A 19,615-nucleotide genomic window follows, 5' to 3' on the forward strand; every position below is an offset into this window, starting at 1 on the left:
TTGTGAGTTCTCTCTCCACTTGTTCTGCAGGGTGTGAGTGAGTGGAGTTTGTGAGTTCTCTCTCCACTTGTTCTGCAGCGTGTGAGTGAGTGGAGTTTGTGAGTTCTCTCTCCACTTGTTCTGCAGGGTGCGAGTGAGTGGAGTTTGTGAGTTCTCTCTCCACTTGTTCTGCAGGGTGTGAGTGGAGTTTGTGAGTTCTCTCTCCACTTGTTCTGCAGCGTGTGAGTGAGTGGAGTTTGTGAGTTCTCTCTCCACTTGTTCTGCAGCGTGTGAGTGAGTGGAGTTTGTGAGTTCTCTCTCCACTTGTTCTGCAGCGTGTGAGTGAGTGGAGTTTGTGAGTTCTATCTCTACTTGTTCTGCAGGGTGTGAGTGAGTGGAGTTTGTGAGTTCTCTCTCCACTTGTTCTGCAGGGTGTGAGTGAGTGGAGTTTGTGAGTTCTCTCTCCACTTGTTCTGAAGGGTGTGAGTGAGTGGAGTGTGTTGGTCGCGCAATATCCATGCAAGTTCATTCATTCATACATCTTCTTGGTTCTTTCGGTAAAGTCACGTAGAATGGGGTGACCAGCAAGACCTGGTCTTCACCTGATGACGGCTGCTTGCGTTGTGGCCGAAACGTCGTGAGAATAATTTTATTATGTTTTATTTTTATTATTTCCCTTCTACGTGACTTTACCGAAAGAACCAAGAAGATGAATCCCCGCAGTCACGAAAGAAGCTTTAAATCGAAATTCATTCATACATCTTTGTACGTGAACTTGTGCGCGAACATGCGTCTACGCAACGCTGTCAAAGATTTCTCCACAACTCTGTGGCTGTCATATTCTCAGGTTTTTTTCGGTAAAGTCACGTAGGTAAAAAAAATTAAAATTCATAAAAGTAAAATAAAATAAAAATCACGACGTTTCGGAGGCAACACAAGCTTCCGTCTTCAGGTGGAACCGTCACAGCCACGACAGCTGTATCAAGTAAATGAGAGATTACAAGAGCTACCACTCCGTATATATAATGGTTGAGGGGGGAAGGGCCCGGAAAGGCACGCTTTTTATTAATATGGTAAGGTGAGGCTTAAGACTAAGAATAGACTGCATAACAAAAGGCTGAGCCTTTGTTATGGAGAGGTACGATTTGTGACTACGCCATGCCTACATAACAAAAGTGTGAAAAAAGAAACTAAACCTGGTAGAATCTGTGGTTGTCGCCTGATGACGTTGGTGGTTGTTGTTGTTGTTGTAATTACTGGTGAAACGGCACGGTACTCCAATTGCAAACGTAGTGGTTTTACTCTCCAACACGCAACCGGTGTGCTGTACTAGTAACGAATTGGCACGTTCTGTTTACATGACAAAGTTTACTAATTGGCTGTGTCTAGTGGTTGCGGGTTTAACGACACATTTACATTAACGCACGTACGTGTGTGTGTGTGCATTGAAAGGTGCGTTGAAAAATGTTGAAACTCCTACTGATACTGCTGCTGTTATGGAGCGAGTCATGCTGCCAGCTATGGCTGCAAAGTTTGGTCGTACGTGTTTATGTATATATAGTTTATTGTTAAATTTGAATCGCAGTTCCTATGATCACCGCTACATTGTTTCTATCGCTTTATTTTGGTGATTTCCAAAACGTTTCGGTTTAGCCATATTTGTTTGTTGTCGTACAGAGTTAGACTGATAACTTTAATCTAAATTGTCTAATGGTTGTTATTGTTTGACTTGCATCCCACTGGGATTTTTTGCACACAGCGTTGATGAACGGTGCTTTTTCTCGAAGACTTTGCTGTTTTTTTCTAGGATTTTTCTGTTTGCACGTAGTCACTTTAAGATGTTGTCTCGTTCATGTTTTTGCTTGTTGCGGTTGCACCCGATTCAAGAGCCGCGTGGCTCACAGGGCTATACCTAAATAAATAAACTGAACTGAATGTACAAGGGGAGCGGTGGTGCAGCGGTTAGCAACGCTGCGCTACGAACCCTGCCACCTGAGTTCGATTCCTGGCCACATCCACAAACACCAGTGACGATTATCTGAACTGGTCCCGGGGCTCAACTGAGTACCGGGTGCGGTGCGTAAACATTTCCACTCGGGAGATCAAAGCGGTCGGGCGTGGTGCTGGCCACCCACCCCCTCGTGTGCCGTGCCGGCCTTCATAGGTGCCGCGCGCTAACAGCACTTGCCCCAACAGTCTGTTAAGGCTACCAGGAGGATCTTTGTCAAGTGTGTGTACGCACGTGTGTGTGTGTATGTGTCGGTGCGCGCGTGTGTATGTGTGTACACACGCGTGTGTGTGTACACGTGTGTGTGTGTACACACGCGTGTGTGTGTGTGTGTACACGTGAGTGTGTGTACACACGCGTGTGTGTGTGTGTGTACACGTGTGTGTGTGTACACGTGTGTGTGTGTACACGTGTGTGTGTGTACACACGTGTGTGTGTATGTGTCGGTGTGTACACGTGTGTGTGTGTGTGTGTACACGTGTGTGTGTGTGTGTGTGTGTACACGTGTGTGTGTGTGTGTGTACACGTGTGTGTGTGTACACGTGTGTGTGTGTGTACACGTGTGTGTGTGTACACACGTGTTTGTGTGTGTGTACACACGTGTGTGTATGTGTGTACACGTGTGTGTGTGTACACGTGTGTGTGTGTGCGCACGTGTGTGTGTGTACACGTGTGTGTGTGTGTGTGTACACGTGTATGTGTGTGTGTGTACACGTGTGTGTGTGTGTGTACACGTGTGTGTGTGTGTGTACACGTGTGTGTGTGTGTGTACACGTGTGTGTGTGTACACACGTGTGTGTGTGTGTGTGTACACGTGTGTGTGTGTGTGTACACGTGTGTGTGTGTGTGTACACGTGTGTGTGTGTGTGTGTACACGTGTGTGTGTGTGTGTACACGTGTGTGTGTGTGTACACACGTGTGTGTGTGTGTGTGTACACGTGTGTGTGTGTGTGTACACGTGTGTGTGTGTGTGTGTACACGTGTTTGTGTGTGTGTACACGTGTGTGTGTGTGTGTACACGTGTGTGTGTGTGTGTACACGTGTGTGTGTGTGTGTGTGTACACACGTGTGTGTGTGTGTGTGTACACGTGTGTGTGTGTGTGTGTACACACACACACACACGTGTGTACACACACACACACGTGTGTACACACACACACACACACACGTGTACACACACACACACACACACGTGTGTGTGTGTGTGTACACGTGTGTGTGTGTGTGTGTGTACACACGTGTGTGTGTGTGTGTGTACACGTGTGTGTGTGTGTGTGTACACACGTGTGTGTGTGTGTGTGTGTACACGTGTGTGTGTGTGTGTGTACACACACACACACACGTGTGTACACACACACACACGTGTGTACACACACACACACGTGTACACACACACACACACGTGTGTACACACACACGTGTGTACACACACACACACGTGTACACGTGTGTGTGTGTGTGTACACGTGTGTGTGTGTGTGTACACGTGTGTGTGTGTGTACACGTGTGTGTGTGTGTACACGTGTGTGTGTGTGTGTGTGTACACGTGTGTGTGTGTGTGTACACATGTGTGTGTGTGTGTACACACGTGTGTGTGTGTGTACACACGTGTGTGTGTGTGTGTGTACACGTGTGTGTGTGTGTGTACACGTGTGTGTGTGTACACGTGTTTGTGTGTGTGTACACGTGTGTGTGTGTGTGTACACGTGTGTGTGTGTGTGTACACACGTGTGTGTGTGTGTGTGTACACGTGTGTGTGTGTGTGTACACGTGTATGTGTGTGTGTACACGTGTGTGTGTGTGTACACACGTGTTTGTGTGTGTGTACACACGTGTGTGTGTGTGTGTACACGTGTGTGTGTGTACACGTGTGTGTGTGTGTGTACACGTGTTTGTGTGTGTGTACACGTGTGTGTGTGTGTGTACACGTGTGTGTGTGTGTACACACGTGTTTGTGTGTGTGTACACACGTGTGTGTGTGTGTGTACACGTGTGTGTGTGTGTGTACACGTGTGTGTGTGTACACGTGTGTGTGTGTGTGTACACGTGTGTGTGTGTGTGTACACACACACACGTGTGTGTGTACACGTGTGTGTGTGTGTACACGTGTGTGTGTGTACACGTGTGTGTGTGTGTGTGTACACACGTGTGTGTGTGTGTGTACACGTGTGTGTGTGTGTGTGTACACACGTGTGTTGGCGGGTTTCCACTTACAGGCCACTTAGTGATGTCATCAGGCCATTCGTGTGGTGCAGTCGAGGCGGGTTCCTCACACAGTCTGCAAAGCACATGGACAGACAGACAGAGTTAGAGACACCAAGATCAATAGACAAGAGCCACTGAGATAGACACACGGAGACACAGAGACACTGAGATCCACAGACAGGGAGACAGAGCCACTGAGATAGACACACGGAGAGACAGAGACACTGAGATCCACAGACAGGGAGACAGAGCCACCGAGATAGACACACGGAGAGACAGAGACACTGAGATCCACAGACAGGGAGACAGAGCCACTGAGATAGACACACGGAGAGACAGATACACTGAGATAGACACACGGAGACACAGAGACACTGAGATAGACACACGGAGACACAGAGACACTGAGATAGACACACGGAGACACAGAGACACTGAGATCCACAGACAGGGAGACAGAGACACTGAGATAGACACACGGAGAGACAGAGACACTGAGATCCACAGACAGGGAGACAGAGCCACTGAGATAGACACACGGAGACACAGAGACACTGAGATAGACACACGGAGACACAGAGACACTGAGATAGACACACGGAGAGACAGAGACTCTGAGATAGACACACGGAGTGACAGAGACACTGAGATAGACACACGGAGAGACAGAGACACTGAGATAGACACACGGAGAGACAGAGACACTGAGATCCACAGACAGGGAGACAGAGCCACTGAGATAGACACACGGAGACACAGAGACACTGAGATAGACACACGGAGACACAGAGACACTGAGATAGACACACGGAGAGACAGAGACTCTGAGATAGACACACGGAGTGACAGAGACACTGAGATAGACACACGGAGAGACAGAGACTCTGAGATAGACACACGGAGTGACAGAGACACTGAGATAGACACACGGAGACACAGAGACACTGAGATAGACACACGGAGAGACAGAGACACTGAGATAGACACACGGAGACACAGAGACACTGAGATCCACAGACAGGGAGACAGAGCCACTGAGATAGACACACGGAGAGACAGAGACTCTGAGATAGACACACGGAGACACAGAGACACTGAGATCCACAGACAGGGAGACAGAGACTCTGAGATAGACACACGGAGACACAGAGCCACTGAGATAGACACACGGAGACACAGAGACACTGAGATAGACACACGGAGAGACAGAGACACTGAGATAGACACACGGAGACACAGAGACACTGAGATCCACAGACAGGGAGACAGAGCCACTGAGATAGACACACGGAGACACAGAGACACTGAGATAGACACACGGAGACACAGAGACACTGAGATAGACACACGGAGAGACAGAGACTCTGAGATAGACACACGGAGTGACAGAGACACTGAGATAGACACACGGAGAGACAGAGACTCTGAGATAGACACACGGAGTGACAGAGACACTGAGATAGACACACGGAGACACAGAGACACTGAGATAGACACACGGAGAGACAGAGACTCTGAGATAGACACACGGAGTGACAGAGACACTGAGATCCACAGACAGGGAGACAGAGACTCTGAGGTGTGCGTGGGTGAGCTGCAAGTGGGCGTGAGTGAGCCGTGGGTCAGCGTGTGTGTGTGGGGTGAGCGTGTGTGTGTGTGGGGTGAGTGTGTGTGTGTGTGGGGTGAGCGTGTGTGTGGGGTGAGCGTGTGTGTGTGTGTGGGGTGAGTGTGTGTGTGTGTGGGGTGTGTGTGTGTGGGGTGAGTGTGTGTGTGTGTGGGGTGACTGGGTAGCAGTGTGTGTGCGTGGGTGAGTGTGTGTGTGTGTGCGTGTGTGTGTGGGGTGACTGGGTAGCGGTGTGTGTGCGTGGGTGAGCGTGTGTGTGTGTGTGGGGAGAGCGTGTGTGTGTGGGTGTGTGGGGTGTGTGGGGTGACTGGGTAGCGGTGTGTGTGTGTGTGTGCGTGCGTGTGTGGGGTGACTGAGTGAGCGTGTGTGTGTGTGTGGGGTGACTGAGTGAGCGTGTGTGTGTGTGTGTGGGGTGACTGAGTGAGCGTGTGTGTGTGTGTGTGTGGGGTGACTGAGTGAGCGTGTGTGTGTGTGTGTGGGGTGACTGAGTGAGCGTGTGTGTGTGTGTGTGTGGGGTGACTGAGTGAGCGTGTGTGTGTGTGTGTGGGGTGACTGAGTGAGCGTGTGTGTGTGTGTGTGTGGGGTGACTGAGTGAGCGTGTGTGTGTGTGTGTGTGGGGTGACTGAGTGAGCGTGCACTGTCGCGTGCCGTACTCTGGTTGCTGTCCACACACGGCGCCGGACTTGCGGGGGCTGCCCTGCAGCACCGGAGGGTTGTACCTGGGCCACTTGATCCACGTGGAAAGCGTCTCCTGTCGAATCACAGCCACGCACCACATACACACCGCGTATAGCGCGCCACATACACACCGCGTATAGCGCGCCACATACACACCGCGTATAGCGCGCCACATACACACCGCGTATAGCGCGCCACATACACACCGCGTATAGCGCGCCACATACACACCGCGTATAGCGCGCCACATACACACCGCGTATAGCGCGCCACATACACACCGCGTATAGCGCGCCACATACACACCGCGTATAGCGCACCACATACACACCGCGTATAGCGCGCCACATACACACCGCGTATAGCGCGCCACATACACACCGCGTATAGCGCACCACATACACACCGCGTATAGCGCACCACATACACACCGCGTATAGCGCGCCACATACACACCGCGTATAGCGCACCACATACACACCGCGTATAGCGCGCCACATACACACCGCGTATAGCGCGCCACATACACACCGCGTATAGCGCACCACATACACACCGCGTATAGCGCACCACATACACACCGCGTATAGCGCGCCACATACACACCGCGTATAGCGCACCACATACACACCGCGTATAGCGCGCCACATACACACCGCGTATAGCGCGCCACATACACACCGCGTATAGCGCACCACATACACACCGCGTATAGCGCACCACATACACACCGCGTATAGCGCGCCACACACACCGCGTATAGCGCGCCACGCGTACACCACATGCCATGGGCAACGCACACACGCACCACATACACCACACCCCATACACACTACACGCACACACTACACATACCACACACATTCACGTCACACACGCCACGCACGCGCACACACACCAGACACGCCATCACGCACACGCGTGCCACACATCACACGCCATAATTTGTCCTTCCCCCGCACCTCCAATTAGCACTGTTGGCTACATACGGCGCGCGAAAGAGGTTCAACATACATACACACACACACAATTTAAATGAAACTTGCTGCTCAAGTCGGGAGGATGACATGGGCTTGACGGGACCGCAGCGAAGCAACGCAAGCCGCGTTTGACAGGCGTGGTCATGCATAATGTCGGTGGTGAAAGCCCACAACTACTCCGTGTTCAACTGACACCAGTACACTAATATTATTACCATGGCGTAGAGGAACCTGAGCCTCGGATGTGGGTGGGGTGTGTGTCGGGGAAGGGAGTGAGGGATTCAACTTTCAGCCCTTCGTTCCTGCGCGGCAAAAGCGCTTTCCCCCCACAAGCTTCAACACCACACGTCTCATCCCTGTTGTGTTGTTGTTGTCGTCGTCGTTGTCGTTGTTGTTGTTGCGGTCCTCACCGAACAGTCTTCGCGCACCATCTGAACGCAGCCCGAGCCGTCGTTGCGGACGCAGCAGCCGGTGACGTTCTCGCGGCTGCGCTCCTGGGCGATGCGCGCGCTCACCTGCGCGTCCTTGCGCATGCACGGGGAGAACTTGGCGCCCAGGTGGATGAGATCGTCCTGGGCACGCGACGGGAAACGCACGCGTGGGAAGGGTGAGGGTGAGGGTGGCACGCACACCGGGAGCGGGATGGGCAATTCTGGCAAAACCGCCTGGTGACAGCTGGTTGCTGTAATCGCCAGCGAAACGTCGCGGCCGTTTCGAATTGTGAACGTTGTTGGGTTTGCTCTCTCCAGCACGCCACACACACCACCTGCAGTTAAGTAGCTGGCACGGTTTTAGTTTACGTGGCAAACCCCGCTATAATTGGCTGTACGTCGGGCAGTGATGGGTTAACGAAGCAATAATACAGGTAGGAACAATGTTCCACACTGCCCACCAGGGATTATTTGTCTGTCTGACTGTCTGTCGTGCATAAATAAATATATAATACAAACAGCTCTTTGATTGGTGGAGACCTACTGCCGGGTATGGAGAGGGGAGGGGCCTAAGGAAGGGAATTGTATTTTATGATGTTTTATTTTTATTATTTCATTACTTCCCTTCTACGTGACTTTACCGAAAGAACCAAGAAGATGAATCCCTGCAGTCACGAAAGAAGCTTTCAATCGAGACCTCCTGCACCTCTCCGATTGGCTACGTACGTCGCGAAAGAAGCTCAACATGCATGCTGTACGCACACACACACACAACGTGGGCCGCACACAAGCGTGCCCGCAAGGCGGCAGCGCGTGTGGGTGCCGGGACGCGCATCTCTCCCCGACGCGACGCCTCTCGGCGAGTCACGCGCAGATCGCGGCGTTCAACGAGCCGACGGCCGCGGCGCGCCCCGTACCGAGCTGGGGCCGATCCAGAAGTTCTCCTGCTGCACGTACTTCACGATCTCGTACACGCCCTTGTTCCTCAGCACCTGCGCGGCACACAGCGGGCAGCGGCACACAGCGGCGGCACAATCAGACGAGTCGGCTTGAGCCAGAGCCGGTGCCTGAGCCGCGAGATGAGGGATGGGGGAAGGGCCCCGCACTGCCAACAGATTTTTTGTATTCCCGCCCCACCCCACCCACCCTTAAGCATTCGCCACTCAGTGACGAGTGGCGGTTGTTGTTGTTGTTGTTGATATGTGTGAGTGTGTGTCTTTGTATGTGCGTCTGTGTATATGTGCGTGGATAGTGGGGAGCGGTGGTGCAGCGGTTAGCGCGCTGCGCTATGAACCCGGCGACCCGGGTTCGATTCCCGCTCACGGCCAACACCAGTGACGATTATCTGAACCGGTCCTGGGCCTCCTTCAAGTCAACTCAGCCTCAAACGAGTACCTGGTGCGGTGTGTAAACATCGCCACCGTTGGAGACAAAGGCGGCTGGGCGTGGTGCCGGCCACCCACCCACCCCCTCGCGTGTCGTTCCGGCTTTCACGGTACGCTCCACGCTAACAACGCTTAGCCCAACAGCCTGTCAAGGCGACACGGGGGAATCGTTGTGTTTTGTTGGCGTGGTTCGTGCGCGTGCGTGGTGCGGGAGTGGAGCAGTTAGCGCGCCGCCCTGCCCCCGGCCGCGGCACTCACGCTCTCCTGCTGTTCGTGCTGCGCGAAGCCGATGGGGGCGATGCCGTAGATGCACACGGAGAGCAGCGTGATGAGCACGTGCACGGACGTCAGCCAGTAGGTGAAGTACGGCCTGCCGGGACACACGCGGACAAAGGTCACCCCCACCCACCCTGTCTAGCCCAGCCAGACTTTGCGTTAGCGAGCAGCTGTGAAGGTTTGGCACGGGCGCACGAGGGGGTGGGAGGCCGCGAGTGGGAATCGAAGTCGGGTTTCCGATCGCATCGCTCGATCATCCAAGCGCCCGCGTCTCCGTTCGTCACTACACGTCACGGTCACTGCCACTACACGTCACCGTGGATTTCACAGCTGATGATGATTGCTTGTGTTGCAGTCGAAACATCGTGAGAATTTTTATTGTTTTATATTTTTATTATTTTATTACTTTATTATTTCCCTTCTACGTGACTTTACCGAAAGAACCAAGAATATACTACACGTCACCGCCACTACACGTCACTGTGGATGTCACACCTGATGATGATTGCTTGTGTTGCAGTCGAAACATCGTGAGAGTTTTTATTGTTTTATATTTTTATTATCTTGTTATTTTATTATTTCCCTTCTACGTGACTTTACCGAAAGAACCACTACACGTCACGTCACTTCACGTAGCTTCACGTCACCGTCACCGTCACGCGCCTGCCGATAATTCGTCGTCTCCCAGTCGACGGATACGTGTCGCCGATTTCGTCAACGAAACGCGAACGCCGCCGCCGCGCGGGCGGGCACCACCACCCACCCACCGGTGGTCCACCATGTCGTCGATCTGGCGCTGCACGTAGCTGTCCAGCCGCCGGGTGCGGTACTTGCGGTTGAGCCACTTGCCCACGACGCCCAGGCCGTACTTGCGCTTGGCGCTGCGCTGCACCAGGCGGCGCAGCTTCGGGTCCAGCTTGTGGCCGCGTTTCGCCTGCGCGGAGGTGGAACGTCGGGAAGTGATGCGAGGGATGCCGATGCTGCTGCTGCTGCCGCTGCTGCGGTGTAGAGGTGAGCAAGACGGACTTGCAATCCAGAGGTCAAGCTCCATCTCCCCGCCACCACCAATCCACACTGTTTCTCGGTCATGCGCTAACCGGCCCAACATCCCCAACCGCCCCAATTGACCCAATGGCACCAACAATCCGAACGACACCGGCTGCCCCAATCAACCCAACCGCCCCAACCGCATCCACCGCCCCCACCGCCCCCACCGCCCCCACCCGCCATCACCCACCCGCCCCCACCGCCCCCACCACACCAACCGCCCCCACCGCCCCGACCGCCCCGACCGCCCCCACCGCCCCCACCGCCCCCACCGCCCCCACCGCCCCCACCGCCCCCACCGCCCCCACCGCCCCCACCGCCCCCACCGCCCCCACCGCCCCCACCGCCCCAACCGACCCAACCTCCCCAACCCAACCACCTCAACCACCCCAACCACTTCAACCACCCCAACCACTTCAACCACTTCAACCACCCTGATTGACCCAACCTCCCAAACCCAACCCAACCACCCAGACCGCACCAACCGCCCAGACCGCACCAACCACACCAACCACCCTGATCAACCCAATCTCCCCAACCAAACCGAACCAACCAACCCCGACCGCACCTGGAAAGCGAGGCCCGGTACAACATCTTGCTGCAAGCGGTGAGAAGGGTCGCCGACGCCAAGTTTTGTAAAACCTTTTCCGCCCGGAGTTTCCTTGCGCCAGCCCACAGCCATGGGCCTACGGCCGATGGGGAATCAAGGGATGGGCGAGGGGGGGGTGTACAGGCAAGGGACACAGCAAACGTAAGAAAGCACACAAAGGATGATGGATAAATGCGTTGAGAACAGAGTGTCATGTTTTGGCTCCGGCTCGACTCGGCAAGTAGCCAGTGGAAAACCACCTGTGCCGTGCCGATGAATCAAGACGGCTGCCCGATCAACTTTGAGCGACTGCCTTGATCGACCGAGCTGAATCGACACAATTAAGCTCGGTTCACGACCCACAACGCCACGAAAGATTTTGCCGGATGTCCCGATGTCATCGTATAACAGCGGCCCCGGTGTAATCGTCGGTGGCACGCGAAATCTGAAACCGGTCCTGGTCCCGGCACGCGAAATCTGACCAGCGCGGTGAAGCACGGGTCAAGCAACCGTCGTCGTGATGGTGACGACGACGGCGGCGAGACCACGTGGGGAAGGCCTTCATCCAGCAGTGGATTCACAAAGGCCTGCTAAGCAGTGGGATTTTGTTTTTAAATCCTTTATATTAAGTTCACTTGCTTGCTTGCGCGCTTAGGACCGTGCAAATCTTTCGGTCGTTTTTTAACCCACTTCCCGTGATCCAATCGAGCTGACATTTTGCACACAGACTCGTTGTGCGTGACAATTTATTTTCGTGAAAATTTTTTTCCAAAATTTTCCACTTTTTAGGAAAAAAAAAATGTAATATTTCATTTAAAATACCAATGTGATAAAAATGAAACTCTTACTCAACAAAAACAGAAATGAATAATAAAATAAAACCGACGCCACGCATATAAAGGATTTATAGTGAAAAACTTAGTTTTTAGGGGTGAATTTTTTGTATCATCTTTTACAACACTCCCATCTTACTCCTTAACGCTGCCGACAGACAGCGTGAGAGGGATAGAGAGAGAGAGACACGCGTGGCCACGTGGCAGCCTGGACCACGTGGCAGCCTGGACCACGTGGCAGCCTGGACCACGTGGCAGCCTGGACCACGTGGCAGCCTGGACCACGTGGCAGCCTGGACCACGTGGCAGCCTGGACCACGTGGCAGCCTGGACCACGTGGGCAGCCTGGACCACGTGGCAGCCTGGACCACGTGGCAGCCTGGACCACGTGGCAGCCTGGACCACGTGGCAGCCTGGACCACGTGGCAGCCTGGACCACGTGGCAGCCTGGACCACGTGGCAGCCTGGACCACGTGGGCAGCCTGGACCACGTGGCAGCCTGGACCCCGCTCCAGCGTGGCCTCACCACCCTCCGTTCGTTCTCACGCTGTCTGTCAGCAGCGCGAAGGAGTGTTGTGAACGAAAGGCAAATAAAGACCGGATTCCAGAAGTCGCTTGCACGACCTTAATTGCATGTGTAAGGGGCTGGCTAATTGGTGTGCAGCGTTGTGAGATGCAATTTGCATGAATGACGCGATACGAAATTATTCTTCTTGGTTCTTTCGGTAAAGTCACGTAGAAGGGAAGTAATAAAATAATACAAATAAAACATAATAAAACAAGCAGCCGTCCTGTGGCCGAAACGTCGTGAGAATTGTTTTATTATGTTTAATTTTTATTATTTTATTACTTCCCTTCTACGTGACTTTACCGAAAGAACCAAGAAGATGAATCCCTGCAGTCACGAAAGCTTTAAAACGAAATTATTATTATAAGTTTAACACGTAGGCTTTCGCGGCCAATATTATTCATAATAAACGTTGTTTAGCGCAAGTTGGAAGGGGGCCTCACTCTTCTGGCAAATTGCCCGATGATGCTGGATGGAATTACCAGCGAAACGTCGTGCTACTTAAACATTGTCAATTTTGTGGTTTCACTCTTCAACACACCGGTGGGCTAAAGTAGTGAACTATTTTGTCTTTTGTCAACGTGACACTTTTTTTTTTCACTGTTTGGCCGTGTGGAGGGTTACGACACATTTATAAATAACGCAATCTAACCCCAAAAAACGTTTATTATGAATTACACTGGTCAACAAAAAAAAAAACATTTTTTTCTGGCCTGGACTTTTGCAGCTGTTCTAGACTAATTTCAGGGTGCTGATTCCAAATCTGATCTCAGATTTGCTCTATCACATCTCATTTTTATGCTATCGGCATACCCCATTTTCATTGATTTTACCCAAAATGAACTCTGTCACTTATGATTGCAAGTTGTTGCGAGTCAGTGACTGCTTTAGTGTTAAAATATGGCGCTGTATTTTTAGGATAGTGTGTTCATAATATCATTTAATGTAGATAGCCACATTTATTTAATATTTTTCTTCTGCAGTTTTTATTGAAAATGCAATATTTGATATCTCAAAAAACTGATGCCAGATTTGGAATCAGCACCCTAAAATTACCTTAAAAATCGTTGGAATACCTTATGCCAGAAAAAGTGTGTTGGCCAGTGTTATTATTATAAAACATTGCAAAATCACAATAACGGCGCAGCGCTGGCCTCTCACCGCTGCCAGCGGTCTTCGCTATTGTGACACCCCCCCTCACCCGCCCCCCCCCCGTGTTTCGCGTGGGGGCAGAGGGGCACGTCCAGTGGGGCTCAACGTACAGGACGGGCGGCTTGACCGCCTGCTTGGCCGCGTCTGCGCTGGGGAGGGCACCGGCGGGAGCCCCCTGGGGAACGGCCGAGTCGGGCGGAGACTCAAACACCTCGTCCGGCAGGGTGACGTCCTCGTAAAACGCGCCGTACTGGCGCCGGGCAGCATCGCACCGCACGCACACACACACACGCACACACGCACACGCACACACGCACACACGTGCACACACACATACACACACGCACGCATACACACACACACACGCGCGCACACGCACACACACACGCACACACGCGCACCGCACGCGCACACACACACGTGCAAACACACGCACACACGCACACACACACACGCGCACACACACACGCACACACGCGCACACACGCGCACACACACACGCAAACACACACACACACGCACACACGCGCACCGCACGCGCAAACACACGCACACACGCGCGCACACACACGCGCACACACACACGCACAAAAAAACACGCACACACACACACGCATAAAAAACACACAAAGATTACCCCTTATATCCTCAACAGACTGTTTGGGGCAAGCGGCATTAGCGCGCAGTGCACTATGAAGGCCGGCACAGCACACGAGGGGGTGGGTGGCCAGCACCACGCCCGGCCGCCTTTGTCTCCCCGGTGGCGATGTTTACTACCACACCGCACCAGGTACTCATTTGAGGCCGAGTGGACCTGTGGGAGGCCCAGGACCGGTTCAGATAATCGTAAAAGGTGTGAGCAGTGAGCAGGAACTCGTGTCGCCGGGTGTGCGTAGCGCTATGGCATTCCACACCACACGCGCACACACACACGCACGCACGCACACGCCAACAAAAGATCCCCCGTATAGCCTTAACAGACTGTTGGGGTAAGAGTTTGCAAGTGTTATTAGCGAGTAGCGCACTATGAAGGCCGGCACGACACACGAGGGGGTGGGTGGCCAGCGCCACGCCCGGCCGCCTTTGTCTCCCCAAGTGTCTACGTGTACACACCGCACCAGGTACTCGTTTAAGGCTAGGGGAGGCCCAGGCCTGGTTGAGATCATCGTCAACGGCGTTGGCTATGAGCAGGCTATGAGCAGGTACCGTGGTTTGCGTGTGCGGTGTGTATGTGTGTGGTATTGGTGTGTGTGTGTTGTGTGTGTTGTGTGTGTTGTGTATGGTGTGTGTGGTTTGGGTGTGTGTCTTGTGTGTGCACGGCATGTGTGACGTACGTGCATGGCATGTGTGACGTGTGTGTGTGTGGCCTGTGTGTGCGTGGCACATGCGACGTGTGTGTGTGTGTGTGGCGTGTGTGTGTGCATGGCCTGTGTGTGCGTGGCACATGCGCCGTGTGTGTGTGTGTGTGTGGAGTGGGTGACCTGTGTGTGTGTGACGTGTGTGCGTGTGTGACCTGTGTGTGCGTGGCACAAGCGACGTGTGTGTGTGTGTGTGGCGTGGGTGACACGCGTGGCGTGGCGTGTGAGGATCTCTCCTCCCAGCAAGCCGGAGCCCTCACCTTGCTGAAGAAGGAGGTGTCTGGGTCCTCGTCCGCCGTGTCGTCTTCGGCAAAGCTCGCCTTGGGGAAGCTTTGGCGGCCAAGCTGGGGCCTCAGGAGGTTGGCCTCCCTCAGCGAGCGGCCCTGCTCACACGCACATTCGCAATCGGCGCGTTCGGAGTTGAGACCACGGCGGTGGCATCGGTAAACATCGGCGGTAAGGCATTAGTTCACACTCGTGTAGGGGCTATGGTTCACACTGATGTAGGGGCTATGGTTCACACTGGTGTGGGGGCTATGGTTCACACTGGTGTAGGGGCTATGGTTCACACTGGTGTAGGGGCTATGGTTCACACTGGTGTAGGGGCTATGGTTCACACTGGTGTAGGGGCTATGGTTCACAGTGGTGTAGGGGCTATGGTTCACACTGGTGTAGGGGCTATGGTTCACACTGTGTAGGGGCTATGGTTCACACTGGTGTAGGGGCTATGGTTCACACTGGTGTAGGGGCTATGGTTCACACTGGTGTAGGGGCTATGGTTCACACTGGTGTAGGGGCTATGGTTCACAGTGGTGTAGGGGCTATGGTTCACACTGGTGTAGGGGCTATGGTTCACACTGGTGTAGGGGCTATGGTTCACACTGGTGTAGGGGCTATGGTTCACACTGTGTAGGGGCTATGGTTCACAGTGGTGTAGGGGCTATGGCTCACACTGGTGTAGGGGCTATGGCTCACACTGGTGTGGGGGCTATGGTTCACACTGGTGTAGGGGCTATGGTTCACACTGGTGTAGGGGCTATGGTTCACACTGTGTAGAGGCTATGGTTCACACTGGTGTGGGGGCTATGGTTCACACTGGTGTAGGGGCTATGGTTCACACTGGTGTAGGGGCTATGGTTCACACTGTGTAGAGGCTATGGTTCACACTGGTGTAGGGGCTATGGTTCACACTGGTGTAGGGGCTATGGTTCACACTGGTGTAGGGGCTATGGTTCACACTGTGTAGGGGCTATGGTTCACACTGGTGTAGGGGCTATGGTTCACACTGGTGTAGGGGCTATGGTTCACACTGGTGTAGGGGCTATGGTTCACACTGGTGTAGGGGCTATGGCTCACAGTGGTGTAGGGGCTATGGTTCACAGTGGTGTAGGGGCTATGGTTCACACTGGTGTGGGGGCTATGGTTCACAGTGGTGTGGGGGCTATGGTTCACACTGGTGTAGGGGCTATGGTTCACAGTGGTGTGGGGGCTATGGTTCACACTGTGTAGGGGCTATGGTTCACAGTGGTGTGGGGGCTATGGTTCACACTGGTGTAGGGGCTATGGTTCACACTGTGTAGGGGCTATGGTTCACAGTGGTGTGGGGGCTATGGTTCACACTGGTGTAGGGGCTATGGTTCACAGTGGTGTAGGGGCTATGGTTCACAGTGGTGTAGGGGCTATGGTTCACACTGGTGTAGGGGCTATGGTTCACACTGGTGTAGGGGCTATGGTTCACACTGTGTAGGGGCTATGGTTCACAGTGGTGTAGGGGCTATGGTTCACAGTGGTGTGGGGGCTATGGTTCACACTGGTGTAGGGGCTATGGTTCACACTGGTGTAGGGGCTATGGCTCACACTGTGTAGGGGCTATGGTTCACACTGGTGTAGGGGCTATGGTTCACAGTGGTGTGGGGGCTATGGTTCACACTGGTGTAGGGGCTATGGTTCACACTGGTGTAGGGGCTATGGTTCACACTGTGTAGGGGCTATGGTTCACACTGTGTAGGGGCTATGGTTCACACTGTGTAGGGGCTATGGTTCACACTGTGTAGGGGCTATGGTTCACACTGTGTAGGGGCTATGGTTCACAGTGGTGTAGGGGCTATGGTTCACAGTGGTGTGGGGGCTATGGTTCACACTGGTGTAGGGGCTATGGTTCACACTGGTGTAGGGGCTATGGTTCACAGTGGTGTAGGGGCTATGGCTCACACTGTGTAGGGGCTATGGTTCACACTGGTGTAGGGGCTATGGTTCACAGTGGTGTGGGGGCTATGGTTCACACTGGTGTAGGGGCTATGGTTCACACTGGTGTAGGGGCTATGGTTCACAGTGGTGTAGGGGCTATGGCTCACACTGTGTAGGGGCTATGGTTCACACTGGTGTAGGGGCTATGGTTCACACTGGTGTAGGGGCTATGGCTCACACTGTGTAGGGGCTATGGTTCACAGTGGTGTGGGGGCTATGGTTCACACTGGTGTAGGGGCTATGGTTCACAGTGGTGTAGGGGCTATGGTTCACACTGTGTAGGGGCTATGGTTCACACTGGTGTAGGGGCTATGGCTCACACTGGTGTAGGGGCTATGGCTCACACTGTGTAGGGGCTATGGTTCACACTGGTGTAGGGGCTATGGCTCACACTGTGTAGGGGCTATGGTTCACACTGGTGTAGGGGCTATGGTTCACACTGGTGTGGGGGCTATGGTTCACAGTGGTGTAGGGGCTATGGTTCACACTGGTGTAGGGGCTATGACTCACACTGGTGTAGGGGCTATGGTTCACACTGGTGTAGGGGCTATGGTTCACAGTGGTGTAGGGGCTATGGTTCACACTGGTGTAGGGGCTATGGTTCACACTGGTGTAGGGGCTATGGTTCACACTGGTGTAGGGGCTATGGTTCACACTGTGTAGGGGCTATGGTTCACAGTGGTGTAGGGGCTATGGTTCACACTGGTGTAGGGGCTATGGTTCACACTGTGTAGGGGCTATGGTTCACAGTGGTGTAGGGGCTATGGTTCACACTGGTGTGGGGGCTATGGTTCACACTGGTGTAGGGGCTATGGTTCACACTGGTGTAGGGGCTATGGTTCACACTGGTGTAGGGGCTATGGTTCACACTGGTGTAGGGGCTATGGTTCACACTGGTGTAGGGGCTATGGTTCACACTGTGTAGGGGCTATGGTTCACAGTGGTGTAGGGGCTATGGTTCACACTGGTGTGGGGGCTATGGTTCACACTGGTGTAGGGGCTATGGTTCACAGTGGTGTAGGGGCTATGGTTCACACTGGTGTAGGGGCTATGGTTCACACTGGTGTAGGGGCTATGGTTCACACTGGTGTAGGGGCTATGGTTCACACTGTGTAGGGGCTATGGTTCACAGTGGTGTAGGGGCTATGGTTCACACTGGTGTAGGGGCTATGGTTCACACTGTGTAGGGGCTATGGTTCACAGTGGTGTGGGGGCTATGGTTCACACTGTGTAGGGGCTATGGTTCACAGTGGTGTAGGGGCTATGGTTCACACTGGTGTAGGGGCTATGGTTCACACTGTGTAGGGGCTATGGTTCACACTGGTGTAGGGGCTATGGTTCACACTGGTGTGGGGGCTATGGTTCACACTGGTGTAGGGGCTATGGTTCACACTGGTGTGGGGGCTATGGTTCACACTGTGTAGGGGCTATGGTTCACAGTGGTGTGGGGGCTATGGTTCACACTGTGTAGGGGCTATGGTTCACAGTGGTGTAGGGGCTATGGTTCACACTGTGTAGGGGCTATGGTTCACAGTGGTGTAGGGGCTATGGTTCACACTGGTGTGGGGGCTATGGTTCACACTGGTGTAGGGGCTATGGTTCACACTGGTGTGGGGGCTATGGTTCACACTGGTGTGGGGGCTATGGTTCACACTGGTGTAGGGGCTATGGTTCACACTGGTGTAGGGGCTATGGTTCACACTGGTGTGGGGGCTATGGTTCACACTGTGTAGGGGCTATGGTTCACACTGGTGTAGGGGCTATGGTTCACACTGGTGTGGGGGCTATGGTTCACACTGTGTAGGGGCTATGGTTCACAGTGGTGTAGGGGCTATGGTTCACACTGGTGTGGGGGCTATGGTTCACACTGGTGTAGGGGCTATGGTTCACACTGGTGTAGGGGCTATGGTTCACACTGGTGTAGGGGCTATGGTTCACACTGGTGTAGGGGCTATGGTTCACACTGGTGTAGGGGCTATGGTTCACACTGTGTAGGGGCTATGGTTCACAGTGGTGTAGGGGCTATGGTTCACACTGGTGTGGGGGCTATGGTTCACACTGGTGTAGGGGCTATGGTTCACAGTGGTGTAGGGGCTATGGTTCACACTGGTGTAGGGGCTATGGTTCACACTGGTGTAGGGGCTATGGTTCACACTGGTGTAGGGGCTATGGTTCACACTGTGTAGGGGCTATGGTTCACAGTGGTGTAGGGGCTATGGTTCACACTGGTGTAGGGGCTATGGTTCACACTGTGT

The 19,615-nt window shown here is 53.6% G+C and overlaps 1 protein-coding gene and 2 non-coding genes across 3 annotated transcripts in view; 2 read left to right on the forward strand and 1 right to left on the reverse strand.

The window, feature by feature from the left end:
• LOC144736017 (inactive rhomboid protein 1-like) overlaps positions 1 to 19,615 on the reverse strand; it is a 58,509-nt gene that overhangs the window by 9,069 nt on the left and 29,825 nt on the right. Inside the window, exons 6-14 of the mRNA XM_078618648.1 lie at positions 15,374 to 15,496; positions 13,866 to 14,005; positions 11,182 to 11,299; positions 10,334 to 10,500; positions 9,549 to 9,660; positions 8,823 to 8,897; positions 7,885 to 8,046; positions 6,470 to 6,567; positions 4,202 to 4,265 (exon numbers count right to left, since the gene is read on the reverse strand). Of these exons, the coding sequence (XP_078474774.1) occupies positions 4,202 to 4,265; positions 6,470 to 6,567; positions 7,885 to 8,046; positions 8,823 to 8,897; positions 9,549 to 9,660; positions 10,334 to 10,500; positions 11,182 to 11,299; positions 13,866 to 14,005; positions 15,374 to 15,496 (1,059 nt within the window). The remainder of the gene's footprint in view (positions 1 to 4,201; positions 4,266 to 6,469; positions 6,568 to 7,884; positions 8,047 to 8,822; positions 8,898 to 9,548; positions 9,661 to 10,333; positions 10,501 to 11,181; positions 11,300 to 13,865; positions 14,006 to 15,373; positions 15,497 to 19,615) is intronic.
• On the forward strand, positions 3,140 to 3,310 carry LOC144736034 (small nucleolar RNA ZL1). Its single transcript, XR_013588718.1, has one exon. It is a non-coding gene; the product is annotated as a small nucleolar RNA ZL1 (small nucleolar RNA).
• Positions 3,376 to 3,586, forward strand: LOC144736033 (small nucleolar RNA ZL1). Its single transcript, XR_013588717.1, has one exon. It is a non-coding gene; the product is annotated as a small nucleolar RNA ZL1 (small nucleolar RNA).

Source organism: Lampetra planeri, chromosome 58, assembly GCF_965212315.1.
Source record: "Lampetra planeri chromosome 58, kcLamPlan1.2.h2, whole genome shotgun sequence".
NCBI lineage: Eukaryota > Metazoa > Chordata > Hyperoartia > Petromyzontiformes > Petromyzontidae > Lampetra > Lampetra planeri.